The 13,560-nt window shown below is 45.0% G+C and overlaps 1 protein-coding gene across 1 annotated transcript in view; it reads right to left on the bottom strand.

Annotated features, from left to right (window-relative positions):
- Positions 1 to 4,683: 4,683 nt before the first annotated feature.
- LOC147677782 (uncharacterized) overlaps positions 4,684 to 13,560 on the bottom strand; it is a 181,511-nt gene continuing 172,634 nt past the window's right edge. The window contains exon 13 of the mRNA XM_086945586.1: positions 4,684 to 5,037. Within this exon, the coding sequence (XP_086801712.1) occupies positions 4,985 to 5,037 (53 nt within the window). The 3' untranslated portion in view covers positions 4,684 to 4,984. The remainder of the gene's footprint in view (positions 5,038 to 13,560) is intronic.

The following is a 13,560-nucleotide window of genomic DNA, read 5'->3' as shown; positions in this document are numbered from 1 at the left end:
CTCTGGGTGTGTGTGGCTCTGGGTGTGTGTGGCTCTGGGTGTGTGTGGCTCTGGGTGTGTGTGGCTCTGGGTGTGTGTGGCTCTGGGTGTGTGTGGCTCTGGGTGTGTGTGTGCGGTAGTAATTGCTGTCTGCTGATCTGGTCCGTAGGGTACAATAGGTCTCACATTTGCGAGAGATTAAGCTAATAGCAATGTAAATGACAATGCCATTTATTTATCTGTTTTCAAAACAGACACATAAATACACATTTTGTCATTTACAATGCCAATAGCTCTAACTTTTTCAAAGGCGAAACCATTGCATTGTAAATGGGTGTTACCTTTCCCATTGAATAACATTGACCGCCAACGGCTCAAAAGCACCCTGCACCCAGCCGCCTGAGTGCCTCTGGCCGTGCACCCTGTGTCCTACCCTACTTCCCCATTTGCCCTGAGCAAGTGACTAGGAGCCCAGCTCCCACAGCCGCGAGGCCTGATACCCAGCAGCCACCAACCAAATGCTCCCGGTCTCTCATTGGCTAACATTGGGCCTAACTACCTCTGCACCCGGCTGCCCCAGTGCGCTGAGGGTGTACCAACTGTACCTACCTGACCCTGGGGGACCCCTGGGTCTATGCCCAGAACCTTAACTTTACTGGTCAAGTCCTCACCTGGAAACCTATAACTCACTCTCCTGCCGTAGGAGAACATTGACTGGTTTGACTCAAAAAATCTTCCAAGCGTGAAGTTTTGAAACTCTAAAATATTCCTATAAAATCAGCCGAATACCGAATTCTGTAGTACCCACCTGTGATCAGGAGAGAAGCCAGTACTATACCTTGTAGCCCAGTACTGAACCGCAAAAGTAATCTGAACCGGGTTTACTAGTAACCTGTATTTTCTCCATAGGAATCCATGGTCAGCTTTTCTATGAAATTTCTTCTAAGTGTATACTTTTGAAAACTTGAAATATTCTTCAAAAATCGTACATATTACTGAAACGTAATTACTCACAGGTCTTAAGTAGAGATCCCAGTGCTGGACCTAGGAGCCCAGGACTGGATTACAAAAGTAACGAGAACGTACTTTACGTGCAACCTGAATTTTCTCCCATTGGATAACATTGTTAGATTCTCAGTGTGAACTTTTAAAGTACCTTCTTATTCTTTAAAAATCATGGCAATAACCAAAACGTTTTTACTAAACTGTTTTCAGCTCAGACCCCAGGAGTGAATCTAGGATCCAGTCCTGGAATTACAAAAGTAATTTACAAAGTAATCAACTGCATTTTTTGTAGAAAAAACTATTAAGCTCAATGTTAGATTGTGTTGCCTACTGCAACCCCTGTACCTGTTGTGTTTACAAAGTGACTTCCTTTCTGCAAAGTAATTACCAGAGATCACTCTTAATTGAAAAAAGTATATTTTGATACCTGTTGGTTCTAAAAATAAAACAACTATCTTTTGATATAAAAACAATTGGCCTGGAGTTCAGTCTTTGAGTGTGTGAAACCTTTTGCTGACTGAGTACAACAAATGCTTTACACTGTCCTCTGGTACTGTCTTACTGCTCGACCAAGCTACCACTTTTGAGAGTTAGGTCAGCCCTGACTTTAACCTCCGTTATACCTCTGGGGGTTTGTGGTCTCCATACACGCTGTACCTTACTTTGGTCCAGTACATATAGAGCCACTTTCTCACAACAACCATCTTTAAACAACTTTCAAGATCAACTTTTATTCAGAACTCTTAATTTTACCAGTTCCAAATCGGGAGTAACTCATATACACCAGTTTTTAGTGTGCATTTTGAACTCCTATTCCTCTTGATTTCATTGTAATAGCGGAACTACAACTGACAGCATACAAAGCAAAGTCCTGGACTAACTATGCCCCCATGGACTGGATGAGCTATGCTCGCAAGGACCTGAAAACTTTTGCGTTTTGATGAATGATTGTGAGTATCAAGGACTGTCTAAAATGACACAAAATACTAAGTGGCGGCAAGGACACATATCACGCTAAAATGAAGCACCATTTGCCAGTTTTGCATTCTACATAATTCCAGGCAAATTAACGTGATTTTGCCAAAAGTTTGCATAATTATGTAAATACAAATTCTGGAAATTATACACACCCCTACCTGCCACGTGATTTATGCAGGGGAGCCGGGTTGGTCTGAGGCGACAGTGACGTTGCAAGGGTGCCATGAGCATTCATGCAAGAAAGGGAAATTGCATGGAGAGAGGTTATTCCAATATTCCTTATTTGGCAAATTTTAAGGGGCGTGCAAATCAATTCGCTCTGCATTTCATAGGTTTAAATGTTGAACTATGGCGGGATGGAGGTGCAAAATGCGTGTTCTGAAACTAACTGCACAATGCGGACGCTGCACATGCAAAAACAGCTTAAATAAATAAGGCATGGAGCAGGAAGGCTGACATTTTTACAACCTGAGGTTCTCGAGGGAGGGGAGGAGAGAGTGGAAGAGTGAGAGGGGAAGAGTGAAGGGGGCGGGTAAGGAGCCAGTGAAGGGAGACAGACTGGAGCGATAAGAAACTGCTAATTAAAACAAGGAATGCGGCTGGCACAATGCGCGCCGCTGCTCGCTCCCAACACCAATAAGCTATGGAAGTGAACATTTAGAGAAAAGGTGGGACATGCACCAGCCTTTGGCCATTGCATGCTTTCATTTTTGAAAGCCAAAGGCCAATAGAATGTGTGGAAGATGAAAAACCCCACGGACAAAGTCTGGAGTGATTCCACGAAACCTCCCCTTAGAGGAGTGCATTCGAGCTGCGCTAGGCTCGACCTAAAAAGGGTTTGTGAGAGATATTTCTATTGACTGACACTAAAATGATCTCAAATTTACTTATTTTGAGCCCCTTTTTTCTCTTCAGGATGAAGAGCTAGGCCAGTGTAGCCTAGTTAAATAGGCTACATAATCTGTTTCTTTTTCATAAGTGTCTTTGCAAGCCTTCCTGAAGAAAGGGGTAAATCTACACTTAAAAAGATATATATACAACTGCTTCGGGGTCGGGACTATTCAGCGCTTATGACAACATGGAAATCCCATTCGAGAGAATCATAGTTTTCAGGGGGCACCTCTGAGTTGCCCTCTGTGTACATGGTTCAATAAGTCCCACACTGGCATCAGTGTGGGTTTATTGATAGGAATAGTTTGGTAACAAACATTCCTGGTTTCCAAGAAGCCATCATGGTGCAGTGGAATTAGAGTTGTTGATTTTCCAGCCCATGTATTCTCTATGGCTCCCCTGTCACTTACAATATCCAAAAATGCACTTAAATATTGCAGGGGCATAGCTGCTTACGCAGATATGCCCACACCTATGGTATATTGCACCCTGCCTTAGGGCTGGAAGGCCTGCTAGAGGGGTGACTTAGCTATACCTTGTGTGTTGCAAGTTGGCATAGCTCACAGGCAGTCTGCCATGTCAAATTTATCATTTTGCCTGCACCAGGCCATGCCTGCAGGGTCTAGTTGCGAGATCCCTATGGGACCCTCTTTAGTCCCAATGCACTAGGTACCCATGCACCATTTACAAGGGACTTACAGGGGCCTGAGGGGCCAACCGAGGAATAGTTTTAAGGAAGCAGCACTGACACACAGGGGGCCTGATTAGCAGGTACTCTATATACCACAATCAAAACCACATCAAATACAAGGCAAAAAGTGGGGGCTAACCATGTCAAAGGAGGCACTTTCTCACAGGAAGAAGAAACAATTCGCTCATAACCACGTAATTTTAGTGGAGCAGTTTATGCAGGTTCAAAGCTTCATTTGAGTAAATTTAGGTACAATAATATGATTTTTGAATTATGACAGTGAATTAGCATACTACTGGTTTCCTGCATCACAGGATAAAAATTGACACTTACATCAGAATGGGCTCTACGAACAAAAAATAACAGTACTTCTATAGCTTCTCATATCAACCTAAAAGTATTGCTACAGTAAGTGATGCAGGAAGTATGAAAATATATATGGAGGGCTCTACACACATTTCCCACTTGCTCCAACAAAACATTATACAAGGCAGGTGATTGTGTATTCTTGTTTTGATCTAACTCCGACCATTCAGAAAAAAATAAAGTGAATCAAACAGGGTATTTCATATTCTAAAGTGTCACCCATCCCACTAAATACTTAGGATGTGCTCTGTGAATCTATCAGTTAAAACAACTAAAAACAGAGCAAGCTAAGTGGTTTTAAATTCACAACAGTTGCTCCGTAGAGGCTACTGAAAGCTAAATCGTGTGATAATTATTCCTTTAGTTTTCAATGCAAAGCAGTTTGTGGAGGGCGTCCTAAACAGGAAGTTAAGAAATGTAGGGTAGTTGAGGCTGAGAGTAGAGTGACGCTTGCCTTCAGGGAAAGCAAACAGATTTCCGGGATTAAGCAAAAACTGGGGGACACAAACTCAAAGTCCCTCTGCCAGAAGATAAGCCCCTGCATACTGTTATTACGCCTACACAGACTAAGCCATTTCTCTCTTTTCACCCTCCGTCATAATTCAAATTTGAAAATACAGTCCCGGGTGTAGACCCTTTCAAGAAAAGGGAATTGTGAGGACTTGTCTGCGCATTGCTTTTACACCTTCTCCAGAATGGAAATTACAAATTTAAAATAGAAAAGGCTCATGTACAAGGGCTACTGGTCAAAATTAGTAAAGCACAGGCAGGGGTAAAAATTGTAAAACAACAACTTTATTTTGTGGCTGTGTTCTTACTATGATCGAATCAACTTCTAACTTAGGAAGTCTGACAATCTACAGGACAACAAAGAAAATTTAGAAACATTCTTTTTACACAAGGAGAGCATCAATTAAAACGTTCCTATAGGAATGTGCATTATGACAAAAAAACTGACAGGAGAGATACACATGGGATCCCATCTGTTGTACACACAAATAAAATATTTTAGTCCCCTCTTCTGTGCTGATGGTGTGTTGAGAACAACCTCCAAGACCATAGTCATCAATATGTTCAGTTCATCAAAGGCTTTGGCTTTGCAGATCGTTGATGTGGGAGAGGAAGAACTGTGGTGAAAAGGAAAATATGTTTCTTATCACAAAGTCACCGTTTGATACAAACATAAAAATGGCAACATACATTAAACAATAACCATATACTTGCTATTGGGCTTGGCAAATGCATGCAATACTCTGATTGCTTAATTTTTTTTAAACTGTGCACAATAAGAGAATTTTACTTTTAAATTAAATATGCAAGAACGAGCTATAATTTAAACTGAAGTGATTTTTCAGCTATGCATTAGAATCCTGCATACGTTCTTGATCTCCTGGAAAAATCCAAGAGCCACCACTTTAAGACCTACAGGAAACCATCCCCATTTGCTTCCTGGAAAGGAGCTAGTTACATACAACAGCTTTTCATCGAGATTCAACCGGGAGCAATACATTTTTTATTCTTACATTTGCTTCCTTTTTCCTTCCATTTCACTCTCTGCTTATATTTTGTCCTTTTCCCCTCCCTTTCTTTCATATACTTTCTCATTTGCTCACCTAGTGTGTCCATATTTCCTTTTTTAATCTCTATCCCTATACAATGAAAAAGGAAAATTCTACTTACCAGTATGCATCTGTTCTTGGCATGTAGGGCTGCAGAGCCACACACTATTGCATAGATCACCATTTGGTGGTGTGCCCAGATGATTACACTTTGTTGTTGTCTTGGAAGAGTCTTTGTCTGCTGGATGACTTCTCCTGTAGATCGTAGTGCGCATGGGCATCGACTCCATCTTCAGATTGTTTTCGCCATTGGGGAAATGGAGTTGTAGGAGTACAGAAAAGGGTGTCCATGTCTTGTGTATCTAATTAAGCTATTACTGGAACAGATATAGGTAGCCGGGGGTGCGGGTGGGCATGTGTGGCTCTGCAGCACTACATGCCAAGAACAGATGCATACTGGTAAGTAGCATTTACAGTTCGAGGCATATGGGCTGCAGACCCCACACAATTGCATCAATTGCATAGCAGTTCTCTCCCTTAGCAGCGACAACCCAGATCTGTTGCAGTAGTTTGAAATGATGTTTTGAGGACAGCCTGGCCCACACTAACTTGTTGTTTTGCCTGCACATCTACACAGTAGTGTTTTGTAAATGTGTGCGGTGTAGACCATGTAGTTGCTTTACAGATATCATCTAGGGGTACATTTCCTAGGAATGCCATAGATGCTCCTAATTTACGGGTGGAATGAGCCCTAGGGGGAATGGATAGAGTGAGTTTTGCTTTTTGGTAACAGATTTGAATGTATTTAACAATCCACCTTGCAATGCCAGATTTTGACATGGGATTACCTTTGTGTGGAGGAGAAAAGGACAAACCATTATTTTGTTTTACGAAACGTTTTTGTCCTATCAATGTAGTAGAGGAGCACTCTTTTTACATCTAATATATGTAGAGCTCTTTCCGCAACTGTTCATGGTTGAGAAAAGAATACTGACAACTCAACAGATTTGTTGAGGTGGAAGGTTGAAATTACTTTTGGAAGGAATTTCGGGTTTATTTTATGAACCTTTTTGTTGTGATGGTATTGTATAAACGGGTCTTGAATTGTTAATGCCTGGATTTCACTTACTCTTCCGAGTGAGGTAATAGCAACTAAAAAAGCGACTTTCCATGTAAGGAACTGTAACTCACACTTATGTAATGGTTCAAATGGAGGACCCATAAGTCTAGTGAGAACAATATTTAAATTCCATACCGGAGAGGGTGGTATTCTGGGAGGAATTATTCTTTTGAGTCCTTCCATAAACGCTTTGATGGCAGGTACTCTAAATAATGACAAATGTCTGTTTTGAAGGTAGGCTGCTATAGCAGCAAGATGTAACCTGATTGAGGAGTACGCTAAATTACATCTTTGTAGATGGAGCAGGTAGCATATGATGTTTTGTATGGAAACATCTAAAGGGTTAATGTTATTTGTGCAACACAGAACAAACCTTTTCCACTTGGCTGCATAGCATGCTCTAGTGGTGGGGCGTCTCGCTTCTTTTATGACATTAATGCAATCAGGCGGAAGATTGAAGTATCCAAAGTTTAAGATATCAGGAGCCAAATCGCTACATTGAGCTGCATTGGGTCTGGATGCAGGATCTCTCCATGGTTCTGTGTCAGTAGATGTGGAGAGAGTTTAAATTTTTGATGTGGTACTACTGAGAGTTCTAGTAGTGTGGTTCTGATATTGTTGAAAAGGGTGTTGCAAAATCCTTTTCAACATTATCAGAACCAGGCCTGCAATTGGCCGATAATAGGTTTCCCACAGCACCCTCCCTTTCAGAACCCACAATTCGAGGACCCCCGCTTCCAAAACCCCCATTCTCAATCAGCCCAATACCAGAATTTCCAGGGACCTTTTTTAGAGAGAGGCCGGAACAAGGGCAGTGGGAAGCAGAGAGGACAACAGATGGTGACCTGCAACGATCAGGACCAAGAGATCAATCAACGGGTCACAAGGAGAATGGCATGGAGAATGGTGCCAGAGACCAGCCGCTGACGTCCTTAGTAGTTAATTTGTCTTCATTCAGCGTATCAGACACCCAAGAAAAACTCCTAAACAAAGGGTTGGGATTTGTTCCCACGGATCATCTGGATCACTTCCTGCTGCGAAACCTTTGGTACAGAAGTTACCGGCATATCTAAGGGACACTCTAGATATCCTACACCATCTGAAGGTCTTGCCTTTTGACCCTGGGACCGAGTTTCTCATAGGCCTCGATATTGAGGCCTTGTATAACAACATTCCGCAAAGAGAAATCCCCAGGGTGCTGGAGGACACTGTTCCCTTTTCTGTTGACTTTGTTGTTCCCCTCCCATAGAGGTGTTGTCTGGGTGGGCATGCTTGTTGTTGCGGAGTCCCTTTGAGGTGGGTTGCTGGCCCCCTCTTTTTTGCCCTCATCCATTCGCCCTTCCGCGAAAGGACTGGCCTCGGGGCTGGTATTTTGCCAGGTTTGTTTTTGCTGGCCCTACTGTGCTCGACTCTCGCCCTGGTAGGTCTGCTGGAATGTTTGGTGTGACGTTCCTGGCTGGTTTCCCTGTCTCCAGTTAGGCCTTCGTGTCGGGGTACCTCTTCTCATTCCCCTGAATTGCAAGGCCCCCTTGGACCTTGCAGTTTCGTTTTCTTTCTTGACCTGGGTGAGTTTTTCATCCACCGGTGCCCCGAACAGCATTTCTCCATTTAAACGGGTGCTTAGAATATTGTTCTGTACCTACAGCTTGAAACCGGAGATTCTCAGACAGGCATGCCTTCTTTCTGTGGCTGCGATAATCATCAGCCTGTTGGATTTGTGAGCTCCAGCCAATGCAGATTTCAGGCACGAATTTGCTATATTTTTGCCTTCCTCCACCAGGTGTGATGCTCTTTGTTGGTATTGCTCGGGGAGGTGCTTCAGCAGCTGTCCGACCTCGTCCCAATGCTGGTACCGGTGTCTGTTTAGTAGGGCATTGGAGTTTGCAATGCGCCAGTGTACCGCTGCATGCCTCTGTATTTGTCTCCCAGTTAGGTCCATCCTCCTACTTTCCTTGTCTGGAGGTGGGCCTGATGTTGGAACATTTGCCCTTTTCCTGGCAGTTGCCGCAATAATGGAGTCTGCTGTGAAGGATCCCTGGATGTAGGGAGGGTCCTTAGAGGAGTGCTTGTATTTGTTATCCGTCCTAGGCGTGACAGACCTGCATGTCACTGGGTCTTTGAATGCCTCCCTACCTTGGTCCAGGACACTCGGAAACATGGGGAGGAATTGACTCTTTGTTTGAGTGGGGAGCAGTGTCTCCAAGAGGAAGCCTTTGGTTTTTCTTCCACCAGTTGGACTCCATAAGTAATTGCTGCGTTCCTGATGACCATGTTATAGGCCTCAATGTCATCTGGTGGCGAAGGCCTCGAAGGATACGTCTCCACTGGTTCCTCTGGGCTTTCGGCGTGGAGGTCCTGCCAATTCAGGTCCTGTGCCATCGAAGATTCAGAGCCGAAACTCGTTCGCTGGTCATCGTCGTCGCCTTCCTCGTAGTATAGGCCCTCTTCCTCCAGGTGTTCCTGGGGCTCGGGAGTTTTTGGCGGTTCTTCTGCGTCAAACTCCTCTTCCATTTAGACGATAGTCGGCAGTTTCGTCGGAATCGTGTACCTTTTCATTTTCTCGTTAAACTTTCATCCTTTGCAGGATGCTCTCCATTTGGCCTCGAGCCTTCTCTTCTTTATCTCCATCTCTGCGGCCTGTTCGGCGTCGAGTGTTTCGGCCGATCTCTTAGACGTAGTTGTCGACGTCTAAGCAGCCTTCGGGTCCTTCTTCTTCGAAGTTAAGCGGTCCTTTTCGGTTACGTGCTTAGACTACCTTTGCTTTTCGCTGGTCTTCGCAACATGGGAGTCCTTTTAGAAGGATCAGATGGGCTGTTTGTCCTTGGATGCAGCTGCGGCCGTTGAGATTTTCAGCGCCAGTGCTCCCTTCAAGGACTTAGACTATTTTTTGAGAGTCTGACTCAGGCTTTCGAGAGTGTCGGGGGTTTAGGGGTCAACGTCTCTCCTACCGCTTTAGATGTTTTCTTATTGGTCTATACGGCCGTGTAGTCATCTGGTCCCTCCGCCATGTTGTCCTTTTCGTCGCTGGGGAGGCCAAGGTCCCGAAGCGATGGAGATTGTCCTTTGCCTTGCATGGCGTAGTTGGCTCTTCTCTGTCTCTCTCAATCCCAGAGTGTCTTGGGGGTGAAGGCGGAGCAGGCGTTGTAATCCTTGCTCTCTTGGTCGACCGGTAGGCAGAGGTTGCAGACCGGGTGCTGGTCCTTCTGCGCTTTTTTGTGATGGAAGTTACAGCAGAATCTAAAAGGTGTTTTGTCCATTCCTGTGCTCAGGGGGCCACCTGTGTACGCATTCTCCGTTGGATGTCGAAGCTCTCGAAGTTCTCCTCCTTCTTCGTCGTCCCGGCTTGGTGATCTTGTTCCTCGGTATCTTCTCCAATTTTTTCTGTGTAAAATTTGTCTTTTTCCTCTTGACTCCAAAAACTCTGGAGCCGCTCAGCAACGATCCAGACCCAATGGCGGAAAAAAGAATCCGAAGATGGCGCCCAAAGGTAGGAGCTTCCCAGGAAGCGTGCGGACGTCACAGGAAGTACACCAAAAAAGTGGGACGTCAACGCCCACCTGGGCTACAAAAATAGAAAGAAAGGACTACGATTCCGGACCCAACCACTAGACAACGGAATAATGCACAGCACAGTGAATACAGAAAGATTCACGCTGCAAATCCACTATTCCCATTCAAACTTAGTCAAAACTTCTATTCGTTCACACCAGACCTAGGAGCACAAGAGACGGTGGAGCTAACCTACCAACTGGTCTGACCCCGGTCACTGGGCATACACGGTGTGGTTCATGTAGTGTGTGCCATTTGACCACTAACATGAAGTGTATTGATGTTGGTTTGGTATACCCCTGGGAATGAAGAACTCACACCAATTGTAATTCGGAAGGGGTAATTTATTTGATTACATGTCCATGCGGAAAGCAATGTCGGTATGACAAGGCGGAAAGTGAAAACCCGGATAATGGAGATGTGGCAGATCTAATACGAAACGGACTGCACATTTCCTGGAATTACAGTACGCCACGGAAGATCTGAGGTGGTCCGTTATCGAAAAACTGCAGTTGAATTCTTACGTTGGGGATAAGAATAGAGCTCTTACTGCGAGAACAGAAGTGGGTTTACAGACTGAAAAGCCACGTGGTGGGATTGAATGAGGATATCCTTTGGCATGCGCTCACAAGATGAACCTCCCCCTGTGTGGCACTCTGGATTACCATTGATTTATACCTTTGGCTCAACGTGGCTTGCGTGCAAGGGATGAGTAATATGTTTCCATCTGCTGACTTCTGGAGTTCATGTGTCTTATGTGTCCATTCCCCATCTCTCTCGGTTTAAACCATTTTATGAGGGGTGGTGGGGTGTGGTTAAGTTGGTGATCACTAGCTGGATCAAGACTGACTTCCTGGACTCTTTTACCGGTGGTCGAGAGTTGGATTAGGAATCTGGAATTAGTAGGGAATGTCCCCGGCATTTGTCCTTTTGACATATTGATGCAGTAGGTGGCCTCTACAGTATACGCTCTGTCATACGGCTCTGTAGAGGGCATATGATCGGGAGCAATAACAACGCCCGTTGACATTAACAATAACACTTGTGACAGCAGTATGGGGCCGGACTGTGAAGGGGTGGAACTTTGAAAGCGGGGCTACGCCCTTTTCAGTGTTGGGAATCCTGACGCATACGTGCCCTACGTGATTTGGGGACTTATGCAGAAGCAGGATACTTATTGCTCCACCCGGCGCCTCCATGGTACACTACACGGCAGGGATGAGGCAAGCCTGATTGGCGTGAACCACCTTCAGGACAGTAAGTGGGTTTGACGAGGTGCATACATGCCGGACTTCGCATGTTATTGGTGCTTACAACTGCTGTTTTGCACTGTTTTTTTCTCTCAATGCAGGTTGTGTTCTTAGGGGTTCTCCCTGCCCGCCGCCATTTCGAGTTCTTTAAATCAGTAAACTCGGTGAGAGCAGGCCCGGGGGAGGTATTGAGCCATCTTTTTTATGAAATGTTCACAGAGCCCCGTGTTTGGATTTAAATACAAGTAGATGGAGATATTTGATGTTTCTTGTGTGCGGCAGGAGCTAATACGAATACCTGGAATGTCCAGGGACATAACGTAGTAGGGTATGGCGAAAAGGGTTGATCTAATATTTTCTATGACCCTGACTTTGTGTATGCATCTCCGTCCTCCTATGGGGAGGACGGAGATGCATACACAGCTTAGGATATGATGTCTGCGTGTCAGAGGGCGCCTGTTGACACAGGACTATGGATAGGATGGTAATTACCAGAATTAATCTGACACCTCGTGACACATATGTTTTATCTTTCAGTATTTGCATCCCGTGCTAGGGGAACTGCCTCCACATGTTGGGATCGCTCTATGTTTGAACCCTGGTAATTGACCACACTAAGGTAATGGGGGAGCTTGACTGGGACTAATAGAAGTCCTGAGGAAGACCGACGTGACCCTCTATTGTGGGCATTCTAACAAGGTCAAAACATGTTCACATTGGCAGTCTAAGGAGGGGTGTTGTGAGTACCTAGTAATCTCCCTAACACGCCCATCCTTTACTATTTAAATCCTGACCGTGGAACCCTGGAATAAAGGTGATCAATAGGTGACCCACGAGCCAGTATTAACCTTTTTTTTTTCACTGCACTTGTTTCTATCACTGTCCCCAGTCTGTGGTGGTTGCACTTTGTACACACCATTTTGATTAATTTTTATGTTGTTTTTCTCCCCCCTCCTCCTCCTCTGCTCCATCCTGTGTGTGGCTACGCAAGGGTGTTTTGTAAGCAGACCAGACGATGAAGCATGTCACACACATTTGTGTGTGAGTGAGGGTAGTTTTCGTTAACACAATCTGTGCCACTGCATGTGTATCATTTCGGTTTCCTCTCTACCCCTCGGTGTGAGTATGTTGAATAAGGGTCTTTGGGGTAGATGAGTAGCTGACCCTCTCCCCTTGCTTTTGTGTAAGTACCAATTCCCATTTTCCCAAGTACCACAAACCTATATGGTCATTCAATTGTATCAAATCCCATGGTGGCGTCGAGGGACACCACCACTGCATCTTCCCTCAGTGTATCTATTCTGCCCATTACACCATGTAAAAGTTGAGAGGTATTTCTTGCTGACAAAGCCAGATTGGTCAGGGTGCACCAGTTTCGCAATAACCCCAAGCAGCTGTCTTGCTGGGGGCTAATTTATACAGTTCAATAGGTAAACCATTTGGGCCCATTGCCTTCCCAGACCGCAATTTGCCAATTGCTCGCTCCACTTCTGTGTGCGTGATGTCGCTATCTGAAATGGAGAGTGTAGGAAGGTACATCCTGACTATGGTTGCCCCCAACTTTTTGCCCTGTGTTTTAGCTGGTTTTGGACATAGTCGACCTGGGACCCTGCCAATCAGGACCCCAGGCCTACTGCTCTCTCTTTAAAATGGATTCCATGTACCCTAGGTACATTTCCAATTGGTACTGGGCCACCTTATCAGACCCTGTAACTCAGGGCATAGGTGTACCCAGGGCTGCCAGGGGCTGCAGCATGTATTATGCCACCCCTGGCTGGCCTCCTAAATTTGACACAACTGGCTGCATGACAGCTGGGGCAAAGTCGTGTAATCACCCTTTGCTGTAGGTGTAGTATACCTATACCTAACCCTAAAATGGACACACAGATTCCTATCAGTCACTCCTATGGCAGGCCTTGACAATCCTGAAGGCAGAGTGCTTGGAATCGTGTGAGATGGTGCTCTGGCATGAGCTGAGCCTGTCTGCAGCTTGCGGAACCAAGTCCTAATAGCTGTTCCATGATATCGCATACCATATACTCTTAAGTGCATTATAATCCTCGCGGTTAAATGCTAACTTTGGTATTGCTTTATCAAAACATGTCGAGTAAGGTGTCATACGAATTGGAATACTAACCCCTCGCCAATTCTGGCGACGGGGTTAGCATTCCA

Source organism: Lissotriton vulgaris, chromosome 12 (genome assembly GCF_964263255.1).
Source record: "Lissotriton vulgaris chromosome 12, aLisVul1.2, whole genome shotgun sequence".
Lineage (NCBI taxonomy): Eukaryota > Metazoa > Chordata > Amphibia > Caudata > Salamandridae > Lissotriton > Lissotriton vulgaris.
Note: the sequence above shows the minus strand (reverse complement) of the source record. Positions and strands in the feature narration are given on the sequence as shown.